The following is a 17,626-nucleotide window of genomic DNA, read 5'->3' on the forward strand; positions in this document are numbered from 1 at the left end:
GGAGATAAGGAGATCTGATACATTGTCTTATCTTTGACGGTTTTGTTGGTGCTTTATTTATTTTTGTGTAGTGTACAATCTATGAAATTGATTTAGGATTATACTTGGTTTCTTAGTTCTAGGAAGGCTGAGGAAGAAAAAATCACGGAGGGCACTTAAGAAGCTTTGAATTGGAAAACATTTTTTTTCCCCTCTTTTTCCTTTTTAATAACACACCTACCCGTTAGCATACAGCCGTAAGGCAGTGCATGTACTACTGCCAGGTTCACCTTTGTTCACCAAGAAGCAGCGCGGTTTTGTGGCCCATGGGTTGCGTGCTTGCCTTGTAGTCTGAAAGTCCCCGGTGCAATTCCCCGCGCCTTCAGAAGAAATTTTATTTTTCTTTCATACCGCAATGATGTGATCTGGGATTTTGGAAACCACTGCTGCTGGTCAATAGTTTCGTCAATAGGACACAGAGTTTCATTGATTGGGCCATATAGTGCTTTTGCATTAGAAGTGGTTTGCCCTATAAATGATGTCCAAAATGTTAGCATTTTGTGGAATGGGTGAGGGTGGGTATATGGAGTGGAATGGAGCACGGCAAGCTGAAGTATGGGTGCTAAAATTTTGTGTAGAGAAGATGGATGGTATCTGCCAACTTTCAAACTGAAGTAGCGTGGAAAGGCTTGCTCGAAATTTGATGATGTTGAAAGAAAGGTTTGTTGAAGTGTGTGGCTAAAAGTTGTTTCCGTTTCAGAATGGAAAGCTTCATATTATAAAATGGCATGTCCTCAATTAAATTTCTAGGTTTATTTTCCCAGATGTAAAGTACCCAGCTATGTACACATTGATTATGAGAGAGTACGAGGGGGGGGGGGGGTTGAATCAGATTTAGCATTATGAAAGGTGCAGTTTTTTTCTTTTTCCCACCAGTTTTGCTTGAGAAAGCTTCAGGGGGTTGCATAGAGTTGAAGGGTATCATTAGTTCTGTTTTTGTGCCAATTATTGCTCTCAAACATTACGATCTTTAATTGGGCTGACAACAGGGCAGTATTTATCTACGTGGTTGCCAGCAGCCTGCAGCTTTTGTTGTCATGATTTAAAGTTCAAGATGTAAAGCTGCCATCTTATCAGATATGCCTTTTTATCCCTCCCGAGTCCTTCAGTAATGTTCTCCTTCGTCTATTTGAACGAGTCTCTTGATGCAAGGTTCAGTGGTGTATTCTCAAGTGGCAGTGTTGATCGAACAGTTTTAATTGACTGTGTCCGACCTTTGTTCTGGATTGTAGTTTTGACCGTGATTATTGAGACACGTATCCGAGGGCTGCAAAGAGTTAACTGTTCGTGTGCAGTACGGTTAACATGGTTGCCTTTGAGAGGTGCTATAGTTGTTGTTTAATGGTCTTAGTTTGTCAGCTTTCCGCAGTGACTCTTACTTTTGTCAAGCATTATACTATTAAACCTGGATGTAAGGAACCTATGCCGTTCCCGGTGAAGTCCTTCCGGCAGTTCACCTTTATGTAACGAACTTGCTATGCCAACTATCAGTTAGCTAGTCCTGCTTTACTTGTAATTTGACTGAGCCAGGCCAGGGTTGTCAAAGGCCAAAGTCGGCTGATGATTAAACGAAACACCATGAGGGGTATGTCTTCGATTGCAGTTAGTGAATGCAGTTCACACAGAGTGCCTTGCTCCATTGCAAATGGCTTGGCAGACGCAGCAGTCTGCTTAGCTTTTGCTTTTGCTTTAGTAGCATCACACTACATAGAAGGTAGTAAGGTGAGGCTAAAAAAAGAAGACTCCGCCGCACCACTAATGTAGTGTGTGTACAGGCCTTGTCAGTAGTGTACAGCCCAAGGGGTTTGCTTCTAAGCCATATAGCGTGGTTCCCTAGCATATCAGTCCAAAGTTTGTGAATACTGAGGATGCATAACGAGGCACACTGCAAGCCTTGTAAGCAAACCTCCTTGGGCTTCAAGTGACACTGCAACAATGCATGTTCAAAGGCAATGCTAAACATCTGGAGGTAGTAAGGAAGACAGGACAAGTAGTGCGGGTCCACTGCCACTGCTTGTTTGTTCAAGCAATACCGGCGCCGACAGCTGATGCACGGTGGGAATCATGTGACCATGATTCTGAGTCAGATACTATCCAGTATTTTCGCCTGCAAATAGGATGTGGGAATAGCGAATTTTGCTATTTTAGAGCTGTTTTTTTTTAATGAAAAAGTGATTTTTTTTTTTAAGTTCATGGATTTTTATTTCGACCATTTTTGGACTCTAAAAAGTATGGGAGATTTGCTTTCTGTGCAGACTCCTGCAGCGTTTTGTTGGTCTGACTGTTTGATGAGGGACCTTTTGCCATGGCCAAATTTTGTTATAAAGGGATGAGTTTTGCTCACATAGATTCACATCAGGCATGTTTCCAGTTTCATCAAATTCACTTTTCAAACCTGCGTAATGTTGCCCTGGAGAGTCGTATTTCATAAATTATCAGGAGCAAAAGCCGAGTCTATACAGGTGGGAAATAGGGAGTCAGCATTTTTAATATTGATGGCAGGCTTTTCATCTATGGTGCGTTCCTCTCTGATTTATGTTTTGAAACCTGCCAGCTTATGTACTATGAACTGGTGGTGCTACCTAGGGAGCGAGAGAAGAGGCACAAGGAAAGGGACGACTACGACTATGACCCTGAAGGAAGCAGAGATGATGGTCGGGACGGCTACTCAAGCCGGTCAGCTAGCCGGTCACGAAGCGGAAGCCGAAGTCGAAGCAACAGCCCCGAGCCAAGGCCCCCGGGGGAGACTTCGTCGTTTGGTCCCCCACCAGATTACTCACGGAATTCGTCCCATTACTCTCGACGGCGGTGAGTACCAGACGCTGTAGTAATCATTGGAGTTTCAAAATGATTTGAGGTGGGAGGCTGACAAAAAGGGTTCAGCTTAAGTACAACGCAGCGAGCTATGGAAAGAAAAATGATAGGTGTAACGTTAAGAGATCGGAAGAGGGCGGAGTGGGTGGGGGAACAAACGCGGGTGAATGACATCCTAGTCAAAATCAGGAGGAAGAAATGGGCTTGGGCGCAGGGTATGTAATGCGAAGGCAAGATAACCGCTGGTCCTGAAGGGTTATGAAGTGGATTCCCGGAGAAGGCAAGTGTAGCAGGGGGCGGCGGCAGAAAGTTATGTGGGCTGATGAGATAAAGAAGTTTGCGGGGATATGGTGGCCGCAGCTGGCAAAGCACAGGGTTAATTGGAGAGACATGCAAAACTAATGTTTCATGCAAAACTAATGTTTTTAAGTATTCGTTCTTTCCCCATACTATCATTAAGTGAAATGGTTTACCTGCTGATGTTGTCAATTGCGAATTGGTGAATTTATTTTTACAAGCTCTGAAGGATGTATAGGGCTCTTATGTATCCTTGTTTTGGGCCGAGTCCGATGCCTTCGTTTGCTGCCAGGTTCGATGTCATCATATGTTCTATGTCTTTGTAATCGATTTTATGTTGTATGTTCTGGTTTTTGCTCTGTTCGCTATCTGCTTCTTTTGCAATGTACTTGTCATTTTTATCAATAGTTTGTACCCCACTCCTGCCTAAGGCCTGTAACACAGGCCGGCAGTATTTGCTAAATAAAATGAATAAATAAATGGGAGAGGCCTTTGCCCTGCTGTGGGCGTAGTCAGGCTGATGATGATGATGAAGTGGGAGGGGGTTAACTATCAGGTTGTTCATTTTCAGCAATGAAAAAGAGCACTAAGTGTGTTGCTAAGGGCTTTACTCGGACCTCTGTTTAATTAATACAGGTAGAAGAACAGTGAGTTAGATGTAATAACAACTCAAATTTCATTTAAAAAAGCAACTACATTGCAGAAGAATTAACAGTGTGAGAAGCGCAGTGTGATGTGAATAACCAGAAAGATGGAAAATAGTCCAACTTCCACAAAAGGATTTTTAAGTGAATTTTTAATGCTACTTAGTATGATGACAGTTTTTTTTTCTAGCTTGCCTCTTGACCTTAAGTGTGAAAACTCTTACTGGGTGCTGGGTGATTTCTAGTACTGTTCCCTCTTTGGGCCTTTATGTTGTTAGAGAAGGGAAACATTTAGGCATGAGCGAATGGTAACTTTTTGGTTCAAAGCAAATTGTAACTTTCTTCGAATCATTGTCGGGGCTTTGGTTGCTCGCGTGCCATGGAGCCATCCCAAAAGCGGTGCGCTGGACCGCTTTTGGGATGGCTCCATGGCACGCGAGCAACCAGTGCCCCGACATGCAGCAAGAGTTCCAGAAATGTTATTTCGGTGCGCTGAACCGAAAGCACATACAGCAAGAGTTCCAGAAATGTTACTTGTCGAGGCATATACTTAGAGATTTCGAATGCCAGACATCCGGATCAAATTGAATATCCAATACTTACTATTTGACTGAACATTTGTAATTATAGAATATTCGCACATGCCAAGAAACAATGTTTCTGTCTTTCCAGGACACTGATTGGGGCTGGTAGCAGTAATATTTTTAATTTAATTTAGAGAATGAGACTGTTTACCAAGCCTGTATAAGTAGTACTGTGCACTTGGTTGGGCAGTACAGGAAACGTGTGTCATGCCTTGAGTGAATTCAGACGAATGAGTGAAGCACAAAAGAAATGTGAATTGATAAGCTGGTTTACTGTGCATGGGTGTGCATTTGGCAGGTGCTCTCTGAACATTGGCAGTGCTGGTGTTGTTGGGTGGTTCGACTGAACACTTCCGTTTCATCATCATTTATCATTTATTAATCCTTAAAGGTCCCGTTAGGGACATTACATAAGGGGGGGTGGTGGTACAGGGGTGTTCAGCAGTCATACATGAATATAAATATAGAAGGAATATAAACATAGAAGGAATATGGAAATACAGAAAAATATAGAAAATATAAAATATAGAATAGAAAAAAAGTAGAACAAGACGAAAAAAGACAGAAGTAACAAATTCAAATAATCAAGTCATGACAGAGTGTAGCAGAAATATAAACATAAACAGATTACAACTTTGGAAGTAGAACAGGCTGGTCAGTTTGCAGGGCTTGGAAGCTGACATAGGGTGCAGGAAAAAAATTATTTGTCGTTGAGATGGTCAATTAGGAGCTGTCTGAATCTGGAAGGATTAGTCTCAATGACAGTGTGTTCGGGGAGGTTATTCCAGCTTTCTATCGCACTGGGAAGGAAAGATTTATTGAAAGAATTGGTGGAGCCGTGCAAACGCTGTATGCTTAAGGAGTTAAATAAACGACGAGATGATCGTACCGGAGCTCCTAGAAGGTTTTCTTGGAAGTGCCGGAAAGTTAAAGTACAGTTTGTGAAAAAGACAAAGAATTGAAATTTTCTTGCGAAAGGCTAATGACTTGATGCGGAGAGATGATTTTAACGCTGTTATGCTGAGCTGAGATTTATACTATGAGGTGATGAAGCGTGCTGCCCGATTCTGGATGGCTTCGAGTGAATCTATCAACTAGGTCTGTATACATTGTGTACATCTATTTCGAAGCCAAGCAGTGACCACCAATTGCACCTTCCTTTGAAACAGGAGCCGGTCCCGTTCACGGTCTCCCCCGCAAGACTACTACCGATCAAGACCTACTCCTTCATCTTCGTCGTCCTCGTGGTCATCTTCACGGGCATTGGTCGATTACTGAGGCACCAGTTGGATGATGCACCTGGCTTCAATGAGTGCGCTTGTGCTGGTCTCGTGGCCATCGATCAGTTTGTGTACAAACACTGACATGCACAAGCTATGAAATGCACCGACCCGGTTTCTGTGGCCAATTTTCGACTGCAACTTCCGGTGCATATTGACTTGCTGCGATGTGACGATGCGTGCAGACTGTGGCTTCGACGCAGAGCGTGTGTTCTGCACAAGTTCTGTGAATGACTACCTGTGTTGGGAATGAGCTCCTACAGGTGATGCACATCAAATTGAGTCGCATGTGTTGTATCCCTTGGGGACTGTCTGCTGATGAGCAGCTTTGATGTGTCTCTCCTTCCAACCTTGGCAGCGCTGTTTTACTACTGTGTGTCGCCTTCTTGCCAGTTTGCACAGAATTGTGTTTGAGCTTGCAAGGGGGGGGGGGGGGGGGGGGGAGACGCTGATGCTTTGTTTACAATGGTAGGACAGAATGAAGGTATCCTTGGTGGTGTCCGGCCAGTTATGATGAACTACTTGGCTAACGGCTTGCCAAGCTGACAGCTGTTTGGCTACTGGCTATTTCAGAAGGGTGACACAAAATTACAGTTGGCACTGTTGTTCAGATGGCATGAAGTACAACTCTCTGCCTGTCCTAGAAGCCTTCTTTGAAAGTTGGCATTTCTCTTGATTGTGTAGTTCCATGCATTGTGTGCCAGTTATGATGAACTACTTGGCTAACGGCTTGCCAAGCTGACATGATGGAACTACTTGGCTAACGGCTTGCCAAGCTGACAGCTGTTTGGCTACTGGCTATTTCAGAAGGGTGACACAAAATTACAGTTGGCACTGTTGTTCAAATGGCATGAAGTACAACTCTTTGCCTGTCCTAGAAGTCTTCTTTGAAAGTTGGCATTTCTCTTGATTGTGTAGTTCCATGCATTGTGTGCCAGTTATGATGAACTACTTGGCTAACGGCTTGCCAAGCTGACAGCTGTTTGGCTACTGGCTATTTCAGAAGGGTGACAAAATTACAGTTGGCACTGTTGTTCAGATGGCATGAAGTACAACTCTTTGCCTGTCCTAGAAGTCTTCTTTGAAAGTTGGCATTTCTCTTGATTGTGTAGTTCCATGCATTGTGTGCCAGTTATGATGAACTACTTGCTAACGGCTTGCCAAGCTGACAGCTTTTTGGCTACTGGCTATTTCAGAAGGGTGACACAAAATTACAGTTGGCACTGTTGTTCAGATGGCATGAAGTACAACTCTTTGCCTGTCCTAGAAGTCTTCTTTGAAAGTTGGCATTTCTCTTGATTGTGTAGTTCCATGCATTGTGTGCCAGTTATGATGAACTACTTGGCTAACGGCTTGCCAAGCTGACAGCTGTTTGGCTACTGGCTATTTCCGAAGGGTGACACAAAATTACAGTTGGCACTGTTGTTCAGATGGCATGAAGTACAACTCTTTGCCTGTCCTAGAAGTCTTCTTTGAAAGTTGGCATTTCTCTTGATTGTGTAGTTCCATGCATTGTGTGCCAGTTATGATGAACTACTTGGCTAACGGCTTGCCAAGCTGACATGATGAACTACTTGGCTAACGGCTTGCCAAGCTGACAGCTGTTTGGCTACTGGCTATTTCAGAAGGGTGACACAAAATTACAGTTGGCACTGTTGTTCAGATGGCATGAAGTAAAACTCTTTGCCTGTCCTAGAAGTCTTCTTTGAAAGTTGGCATTTCTCTTGATTGTGTAGTTCCATGCATTGTGTTTTGTAACAAACCTGTGATGGTTTATATGTTAGTCCACACGTGCAGAGGAATTTTACATAACGCATAATGCAGTCGAATGTGCTAGTAGGTCGCTGTTTGTTTTTGTGGCTCACTGGCTCACATACATTATGAAAATTAATTATAAAAAAAGTGCATTATGAAAATTATTATGAAAAAAGTGCATTATGAAAATTTGGTGCGCCAGAAAAAACATTAAAAATGCTGATGAAAAGTGCTTTCTGTTTTGAGATTAGCACGAAAGCAAGCTTTAGCACAAAGCAGCAACTCAAGTCTGAACAAGTTTTATGAACCCATCCAGGCACTTTTATGGTTGTCTCTTTTTGCAGGTTTATTCCTGCATTAAATGCGTATGTTGAGAGGGAAGTGGCGAGGGTATTTTGCTTTCGAAGCCTTGACATACATAGAAAATAGCTGTAGCCATTTTGATTGTATATCTAAGTGTGCATTTTGCACATTTTTTTTTTTCTTGTTTTTGGACACTGATAATAAAACCTTCACTTATGCAGCCCTTATGTTCTGCCTGATACTCGTAGTGTGATGTGCCTGTGAGTGGCCGTGCTGCGCATCCTGAAGTCTGTGTCATGCTGGAGTTGTTAGGAGCATGGCTTGAGTGCTTTGCAATATTTAATTATTTGAGGTCTGTCCTTTCAAGTACCTAAGAAGAGCACATGAGCATGATCAAATGCTATTGTAAGATAGCACTGCCAAAAGGGTCACAACTTATTGGTAATAAGAGAAAAATATGGTGCTTTGCCATTGTTCTGTTCCTTATAACAATAGTAGAGAAGCCAACAGCCACGGAAACGAAGGGGCACAGGGCATTTTTAATTTATTTATTTTGTGGTGTTGATCAATTTATAATATTACTGAATATGTGATCGCTTAAAGCTAATTGATTAGAAAAGCAGAAGAAAAAACAAGAAAAACGCCATAGGAAGCATAAGGGGGTTCTCAAACAGCTTCCACCCTCGCCGTTTGATGACGTTCTACGTCACATCAGCGGTAACTCAGGACGTGCTACGTCTGCCGCTTAAGAACGTGGGTGGCGCTGGTGAACACTCCCAAGGTTAGGTTACTTGTAAACATAAATACCCCCGAAAAGAGAAGATTTGACAGCCGTCGCCGTAGCTCAGCAGTAGAGCACCGGACGAGTAATTCGGAGGTCGTGGGTTCGGATCCCACCGGCGGCATGTGGTTGTTTTTTCTTCTGCTTTTGTAATCAATTAGCTTTAAGTGATCACATATTCAGTAATATTATAAATTGATCAACACCACAAAATAAATAAATTAAAAATCCCCTGTGCCCCTTGGTTTCTGTGGCTGTTGGCTTCTCTCATATTTATAACGAGCCCCTCATTCCCCTTCCCTTGTTTGCTTAATTATAATAATAGGTTAGGTTTTTTTATTTGAACCGAAAGATATACTGATAACTTTATGACGAATTCATTTTTCGCACTTCAGTTTTAAGAAAAAAGGCCACTGTCCTTGGATGTATTCCACATCTAGCTTGGTAGAGTTAGTTCGGTTGCAGGTAATGACCATGGTTGTGCATTTTGAGGCATTGCTATGTGAACTTAGGCACGCTGATGCTGAGCGAGAGATTCTACTACCTTGGCAAGCACCATCTGCACGAAGACTGTCATCTCCCATCCAGGGCATTGCTTGGTTAAATGCATCTGCCAATGCATGGAAGGACACACTCCACATTTGTAACTAAGAAGCCATTGTCGACGCACAAGTATCGCTAAAACGGTGATATATTCTGGCTTCGTTGATGGTTCAGCGATTCCACTTCCATTGCTGCTCTCGTCATGCAGACCACAAGATACTTGGCCCCTAATTCAACCCAAAGTGCAACCAGAACTTGAGAACAAAGTTATTAGAACTAAACTTCGACTTGTCTCTCAAGGTACAGTCACCTCTACACTTTTACTTTTTGTAATGACAGTGAGATTTTCTTCTGCATGGGCAGCTCCAAATGATATTTGGGTGTTTACTGGTAAATCAACAGCCCATAGTAACAAAAGGACCAAAACAAACTTTTCATGAGTTTAAAGCACGCAGCCAGCACAGCAAACATGTGCTCATAGAGAATTAGAAACAAAAAAAGAAACAAAATATGTGGTCTCCAACACCAAAAGAAGACCAGCAAATACTTCTAAAAGTGATGCAGTGCACTGGCAGTCTATGAGGCAGGCTCTGCCTTCTCATCAGAAGACTTGGGATGCAGAGACAAGCTCATGGATACACACTACAGCACCTACTTCACTCTTATTTCACTCCCACCTTCCTCCCTTCCCTTATGGCGCGGTTCAGGTGCCCACATACTGCATTTCCTTTCCTCAAAAACCAATTTAGTATAAATTGGTAAATCGGTTTTTGAGATATCTGCCTCACATATCTCTTAAGGGAAGGGAGGAAGGTGGGAGTGAAAGAATAAAGGTGCTGTAGTGGAGGAGGTCTCCGGAATAATTTCGACCACCTGGGTATCTTTAACATACACTGACATCGCACAGCACGTGGGCACCTCTTGCGTTTCGCCTCCATCGAAACGCGGCCGCCGCGGTCGGGTTCGAACCCGGGTACTCTGGCTCGGTAGACGAGCGCCTTACCACTGAGCCACCGCGACGGGTTCCAGTTTAGCATTGGTTGTACATTTCGTTTCCATGTTTTAGCCTTTACAGTGATCGTCTCCCCATTGCATCCTTGAATTGGATTTCGCTGTTGCTCTTTCGTTCCGGTGCTGCGTGTGCTTTGCTGGATGGAGGCATCTGAAGAGTGGATGGATGGTGGGGACGAGCTTTTGGAGGCCGTTTGTAGGGTGAAGATGTGTGAATGGGCACAGGCTGGTTGGTGGGTGATGCATTTTTTACAGACGGGTGCACGGAAGTGCACCCACAGGAAAGTGGAGGCTTCACACGTTCACTCAGACCACTGCTTTGCACCAAAAGAGGACTATACTGCTAATGCAGTAAAACCAAGACGTCCAGCCGGTAGTTGTGAGCAGTTTGATTTTTGGTAAAACTTTATTCCACTCTCATTCGCGGCCATGTCTTACGCGTGCAAAAGAAAAGCAAAGCATTCGAAGCAAAATGAATACTCTGGGAGGTGGTGGTTGGGAGGCGGGCGGCCTATTGCGGCCTTACGAAAATGACCTTGCCGTCTTCTTCTCGCCATGGCAGTAGCTGGCCTGCTGTTGCGTCATCTTGGAGTCTGGTGCACCTCACAAATATCTCGGGGCGTGTTCTAGCTGTCCCAACGTGGTCTACTTCAATTAGGAGCGTTCGTAGGCCAATCAAGAGGTCGAGTAGTCGTGTGATCCGCGGGCAGAAAGCACGACTGGACGGCAGCATGCTTGCTCTGTGACGCCACTGCATAGTCATGCGATAGGCGTCAACGCCGATGGCGACGTGTATACGCCGGATTCAATGAACAGCTTCGCTGTAAAATTGCCGCTAGCCATTCAGTGAACCGTGTGCAGCGGTGGGACAGCAGAGTCAATTGCGCTATTTTAATACAAAGGCGATTTTCATCCGCCGCGGTGGCCCAGAGGTTACGGCGCTCGGCTGCTGACCCGAAAGACGCGTGTTCGATCCTGGCCGCGGCGGCCGAATTTCGATGGAGGCGAAATTCTAGAGGCCCGTGTGCTGTGCGATGTCAATGCACGTTAATAACCCCAGGTGGTCGAAATTTCCGAAGCCCTCCACTACGGTGTCTCTCATAGCCTCAGTCGCTTTGGGACGTTAAACCCCCATAAACCAAACCAGAGGCAGATTTTCTGCGCCATGCTGCGCCAAAAGCATCAAAGGCCGAATTGCGCCAGCTTGCGCCAAAAAGGCCAAGACCACGCGATTTTTGTGCTCCGTATGTCACGGCTTTCTGGCTCATATAGGGGTGTCCGGACATTCGGAATAGCCCGTGGACGATCCGCACTGCTTTTTAACCATTCTGGGCATTCGATATTTCAGACTATTCGGAAATTACAGGATTTTCTTTTATTTGACCTTGCAGCCAGCCATCGCGGATTCCAAACGGCGTCCTCTTCTCTCTTGGAATCCACAGTCGGCATTGACGGCAGTCGGAGCGGCACGACCGCTGGTTGCTAGCGGGTCAGCAAACGAGATGCAGCATCACGCGGCCACGACGCAGTCGACGATTGGCGTTGAACGTGTCGGAGATGAAGTCGGACTAACAGCAGTCATTTTCGATCACTGTACCGAGAGAGACGCGGCGGACGGATGCACATGATCGCGGAACGGACAAAGCTGCTGCACACGTACAGCCCCCGTCAAAAGTATACAGCCCAAGGGGTTTGCCTCTAAGCCCTTTAGCGTGGCTCCCTAGCACATCAAGCAGTCCAAACTTTGGGAGATTGAGTACGCAAAGCCATTCCTCTTTCAAAGGATTACGGTCGCCGAGGATGCATAACGAGGCATGCTGCAGGCCCCACAAGCAAACCTGTTGGGCTGTATACTTTTGACGAGGGGTGTACGTGCGCTCCTGCGAAAACAAACAAAAAGAAGACAAAAACTTAATGGCACACTCAGAGCCGACGCCATTGGAACGGCTGTTAAGGAGAGTTATTGCATGAGGAAGGTAAATAATTTTTTTTTTTTTTGCTGGGATGGCTCAGCTAATGAAAAGAGATATAAGAAGCATGATGAGAAGCCCGGACTTCGGTACGTTCACTCCTGGTGAGCAGGATTGTATACTGAGCGATGTTAGTGCGCGTTAAAGAACACCAGGTGGTCGAAATTATCCGGAGCCCTCTACTACGGTCCCTCTTTTGAACAGTGATCTCGTGTAGGTACGCAAAGATAAACTCGGAAGTTCCTAGAGCCAAATAAAAAGGGCTGCATACGCGCCTAATAGACTACTTTGCATTCCCCCATGATTTTAATCAGTTATATTTGGTCGCCTGCAAAGTATAAACATTAAAGCTGCCTAGCAAGCAGTAGGATGACATTTTTTTTACTGAACGCGATCTCACGTAGGTTGAACTCATAGCCGAACTGGTCGCCTTTCAGCAGAAACGAAAAGCCAAAAGGCTTGAGTATTTCACGGTGTGTGTTTTGAAGACTATAAGCGTCCTAAACTAATATGTCCTTCCCGAATGCATTTCTAATAGTGTATAGGTATTTTTTGGGATGACGAACAATCAATAGCCAATTAAGACCGGTTAAATTTTACTCCTGCTGGTGGAGCAGAAGATAAGGCGCAAACCACGTGATAACTTACAGGGCAAAACACTTATGTCAACCAGAATGAAGAAGCGAGGAGGGATAGATGTGGATATGAGATGAGATTTACGAACTCTCTCGAGCTTTTGTGGCTATTTCATTTACGAGATGTTCCGGTCAGCTGATCAAAAAGAAAACCAAGCGCGCTTTAGTTTGTGAATTTTCTCACATGAGGAAAATATAGCTATAAAATAAAAGCTATGTTTTTGGGGCTTACGTGTCCAAGGGGAGTCAGGCTGTGAGAGACACCGAAGCAGACGGCTCCGGATCATTTCGACCACCTGGAATTCTTCAACGAGCAATGATACTACAAACACGTGCGAATGAGCGTCCGGCATGCGATGCGATGGAACCAGGGGAACTCTGCAGAGTAGGCCATATGCCTTGACGACTGCACAGTACATCAGCCTCGATGCCCTCTTCGGAGCGGAAGGCTGATCACTTTCGTAGGTGGTCCTGGCCTGGGCAGAAAATAACGGGTGCTTATGTGAGGAGCAGCACCGTCACCTCCACACAATAATTCGCTAGAAATGAATAAGCGATTAACATGCAGCAAGTGGATAAGTCGTGCCAGCACTGCGTCCTAACGGAGAGAAAATGTGACTAGGCCGCATGAATAAGTGTGGCGATAAAAATCGGCCACGATATTGACTAGATGATACTATAGCTGAACTTGAGAGGCGGAAAGGGACTTGAGCGGGGCATGTGTTGGGCGAAACTAGCAACCAATGGGCTCTTAAAGTTGCGCGGGTGGATTAACAGTGCAAAACTTATCGAACATCATCGGGATCGACATTTGTCTTTCAAAGAACGTGACTGAGTGAATGAAAAAACTTTACTGGCTCTCGAGTGTACTGGCTCTCGAGTGTTCCGATGTCGGGTCCCTTAGTTCAGGGCTACAGCGGCCATGGCTGCGGCGCATGCCCGGTCGATCAACTTGGTCGTCTTGGTCAAACTTGAATCAACTTGGTGAGACTTGGTCGTTCAGGTCTACACTGGACAGCGCGACCTCCCACTGATCCGGAGTAGGATTCTGTATGTTCCGTTCAGTAGGCGTAACCAGATTGATGACTAAGAATGGGTGATGTCCGATCCCTTGCTTTTTTCCGCGTATGCTGGGGTATATTTAGCACTGTCTTTAAGACGTACTGTTACTTGGCAGCCAGCCGAAGAATGAGAACAATACAACTACCGCTGAGTCTGTGCATTCCAAAAGGGTGGAATATTGGGCGAGTTGGTACGGATCCATATTATCGGGGCCCCACAAGGGCGGAGACATAGAAAGACAGAACAGGTGCTCAGCGTCAACTGACAAAAATTTATTGGTACACGCAATATATGTAAAGCAAAAAGCAAAACGAAAGAGCAGAAAAGCACATGACATGCGCAGTCCAATTCACGATTACAGTACTACATTGTTCGAAGAAACACGCCGTTTTGTGGAGACATAGACATAAGACAGCCCAGGAGATTATGGAGGCTTTTAGAATAAGAAAGTCAGCCGATACATGTGTGAGCGCATTTCGTTGCTGTTACTTGATTTAGAGTTTGAGTGTCTTGAAAATGCACTATCCTTGTGATGCGGTATGAATCGCGGTGTTGCTTCACGTGCTCTTTTTCTGGCTGAATGCTGTAATCATGAAATAGACTGCGCATGTCATGTGATTTTCAGCTGTTCTGTTTCCTCTTTTCTATATATTGCATGTCCCAATAAAATTTTGTCAGCTGATAGTGAGCACCTGTTCTACGTCTCTGTCCTCGTCCCTGTGGTGCCTCGTTGACATGGATCTGTACATTCTTCTGGACGCCCTAAACAGCACGTCAGAAGCTTTTAATGAACTTAGAAGTGGCCACATTTGAGAGGAAACGCATTGTGTTGTGCGTCCACCTGAAACACCAGAAGAGTTTTGCGCAGAGCAGTAACCGCGACAACGGAGAGCTCCACTAGCCTCACGGGTGAGGCATCTTACTAGAACTAAATTTCAGCGACGTGGCTTTAGCGATGTAGAAGTTGCGAGGACCAAAAGCGCCACATTTGGCCGGATGGTGTATAACTAGGGGTTGGACGTTTCGGTTTGAACCTAAAAAAAACTATAAAAGTACGCCGAATTCAGTTTTCGAAATTCGGTTTCAAGCGAAAAAAGTTTTATGCAAGGCATAGCTATATGGTTGCTGAATGCGAGTTAAATTCAGTCAACCTGAAAATTAACCAAGTAGGAAAGCCAGGGGCATGATGCGACCGTGGCCTGAGGTATTCCTCCTCTACCTTACGTTTCTGCGGGAAGCATCACCTACTCGCCGCCTTGTATTTAAGCATTGTTTGTTACCATCACCTGCTTAACACAATCGCTTGGTTAAGTAGGTTAATCAGCTGCAGGACATTGTTGCGAGGTACTGGCTGTGGACTCGGTGAAGGCCAGGAATTGGGTCTTTATTAAAAGAATTTGACCCAAAAGAAAAGAGGGCACCAGGCCCTGGGAAAATACAGACTGGCTCCCCGAGCAGCTGCTCTCTTCCGCTGCTAGAGGAAGATTCTCTTTGTCCGCCAACGGTCGAGTTTTCGAACGCCGTGGTCACGTGACCAAGCCGCGGTTCTTGGAAGAAGCGTCCTTGGGGGCCGAATCCAGACCACCCCGAGTTCCGATGCGAGAGGAGAGGGGACAGCCGCGCTTCGCGACCCTCATAAACATGTCAAGTTCGAGAGGAGTGCGTCTTCGGCTGAACATGAGCCCCGCGTCCACGACGAGGCCGGCACCCTGCGGCGCCGAGGGTAGGCCGGAACGCTCACGGCACAAACAGTTTCCCGGACTTCGCGGGCCCCCACGCCAGCAGTGTCTTGCAACGTAACAACATTGACAGGAAACTGCGCGTGGGCGTCAGGAAAAAATATGTTCCGGCTACCGTGATGATTAATTGGCAACTCCATCGCTGTCATCAACATGCAGTTCACGTGATGGTCCGCCCTCGACACCCCGCGCGACAACTCAAAGATAACGTGCCAATCTAGTCCTTAAAAAAAAATAAACCCACTTCAGTATTTGTCTACCGGCTTTAATTACTCCCTTAAAGGGAAGCTGAAATGGTTTTCTGAGAATTCAAGATTATCTAAGAATTCGAATCTACGGAGGCTCTAGAGAAAGCATGCAAAGTATTTTTGCACTAGCATCTAAATTGGTGACGTAATCGTCGGTTAAAACCGCGACGATGTTCAAGCTTCTCCTTACTGCGTTGGGGAAGTGCGGAGAAACTCGTCCAAAGCAGCACAAATAATCGGCCCAATATCGGAAACGCATTGAAAAAGGACGGTCCTACAACGGCTTGGGACAGTGACGTCATCCTCGCCGAAACTTCAGATGTCCGCTGCCTTCGCCTGCATACTGGCGTACGTCTTTCGATGCCGCCAAACAATGCTTCGTGAGCTTCACCTTCGATGGAGTTGGTTTTCTTCTATGAAACAACTGTTTATTCGGTGGAAACGTGGCGCCGTCGTACGTGACGTCATTATCGGGGCCTCTGATCGTCACTGTGCACTGCAGAGAAGCCTCAACGCCGACGCCGCTTGTTTCACATGCAAGCGAAAATGCGGCGAGGTTCCAACAAGTTGGAAATTTTCGCTGCGACGCGCCGCTCAATCGCTCATTCGCTTGCATGTGAACCAGCCTTTATTCGGTGATTACGCCGCCATTTCAAATGCTAGCGCAGAACCATTTCGCAGGCATTAACTGCATGTTTGACACATTCGGCCCTTTTAAACTCATCGAATTCTAGAACCTCTTTACTTGCCCTTTAATAAAGATAGCAATTTTTATAGAAGCACAACTGCAAGTACTTCCATTTGCACGTTAATTACTGGTAAATAAATGGTTCAGGATGACAAAAACACCGTAGAAGACGTTGAATTCTGCCGACACATAATTGCTGCCTTAAATTTTCATTTAATTTATTTCATGCACTGAAGTACATGGAGGTGCGAGAGAAAAAAGCTGCCTTGTGGACAGCTTGACAAGATCTCACCCCGTAATAAATTAACCGAAGTCACCGCAAAAAGTCAGCATTTCATTCGCCGAAAAAAACCAAACTTATCGTTCTGACTGCTTTATCTTACCGGTACTCACCTACGGGGCAGAAACGCGGAGGCTAACGAAAAGGGTTAAGCTTAAGTTAAGTACAATGCAGCGAGCTATGGAAAGAAAAATGATAGGTGTAACGTTAAGAGACCGGAAGCGGGCGGAGTGGGTGAGGGAACAAACGCGGGTTAATGACATCCTAGTCGAAATCAAGAGGAAGAAATGGGCTTGGGCAGGGCATGTAATGCGTAGGCAAGATACACGCTGGTCCTTAAGGGTTACGGAGTGGATTCCAAGAGAAGGCAAGCATAGCAGGGGGCGGTAGAAAGTTAAGTGGGCATACGAGATTAAGAAGTTTGCAGGGACACGGTGACCTCTCCTGGCAAAGGACATAGTTAATTTGAGAGACACGGGAGAGGTCTTTGCCATGCAGTGGGCGTGGTCAGGCTGATGATGATGATCGTTCTGAAATAAAACCGAGAAAAGGCCGCCGATTTTTCAAAAAGTGAAAACCGAAAAGTCCGACCCCTATGCATAACCTAAAGCGGGAAAAGCAGGAGATACGATGGGAAAGGAAAAGGAACAACGGTGATGAAAAAATTATGTGCAGTATCAGGTGTATTTGATGCTTCCCTGAGTGGAAAATCCCCCTTAAGAGTATGTGTCATATCCCTAGGTCACGAACAAACAAACAAAACTAGGCAAGAACGAATGTAGAACGTTAATGAACGGATATGTGTGAAAATCATCTTAGGAAGTGGGAAAGAGGAATCTCGAAAAAGAGTTCAAATTTAAATTTTGAACATAGGTACAAAGAATCCTGAATGAGGCTTGAGCAAGGAGCAATGAACTTCGAAATACATGTAATGAAATTTTACTGCGCTAAAA

At 45.2% G+C, this 17,626-nt stretch overlaps 1 protein-coding gene and 1 non-coding gene across 7 annotated transcripts in view; both read left to right on the forward strand.

Annotated features, from left to right (window-relative positions):
• The window catches only part of LOC149332731 (uncharacterized), a 47,824-nt gene extending 39,881 nt beyond the window's left edge, over positions 1 to 7,943 (forward strand). For 2 of the 6 annotated variants that reach the window (XM_089558309.1, XM_089558310.1), the window contains exons 20-21: positions 2,626 to 2,847; positions 5,548 to 7,943. In XM_089558309.1, the coding sequence (XP_089414435.1) occupies positions 2,626 to 2,847; positions 5,548 to 5,656 (331 nt within the window). In that variant the 3' untranslated portion in view covers positions 5,657 to 7,943. Of the gene's footprint in view, positions 1 to 2,625; positions 2,848 to 5,547 lie in introns of those variants that run through there. The other 4 variants (XR_016285251.1, XR_016285252.1, XM_089558311.1 and 1 more) reach the window with 4 other exon arrangements.
• A 606-nt stretch (positions 7,944 to 8,549) lies between these two features.
• Positions 8,550 to 8,621, forward strand: TRNAT-AGU (transfer RNA threonine (anticodon AGU)). Its single transcript has one exon. It is a non-coding gene; the product is annotated as a tRNA-Thr (tRNA).
• The last annotated feature ends 9,005 nt before the right edge of the window (positions 8,622 to 17,626 follow it).

The sequence above is a fragment of the Amblyomma mixtum genome, chromosome 8 (assembly GCF_055824585.1).
Source record: "Amblyomma mixtum isolate Tamu chromosome 8, ASM5582458v1, whole genome shotgun sequence".
NCBI classification, from domain to species: Eukaryota; Metazoa; Arthropoda; class Arachnida; order Ixodida; family Ixodidae; genus Amblyomma; species Amblyomma mixtum.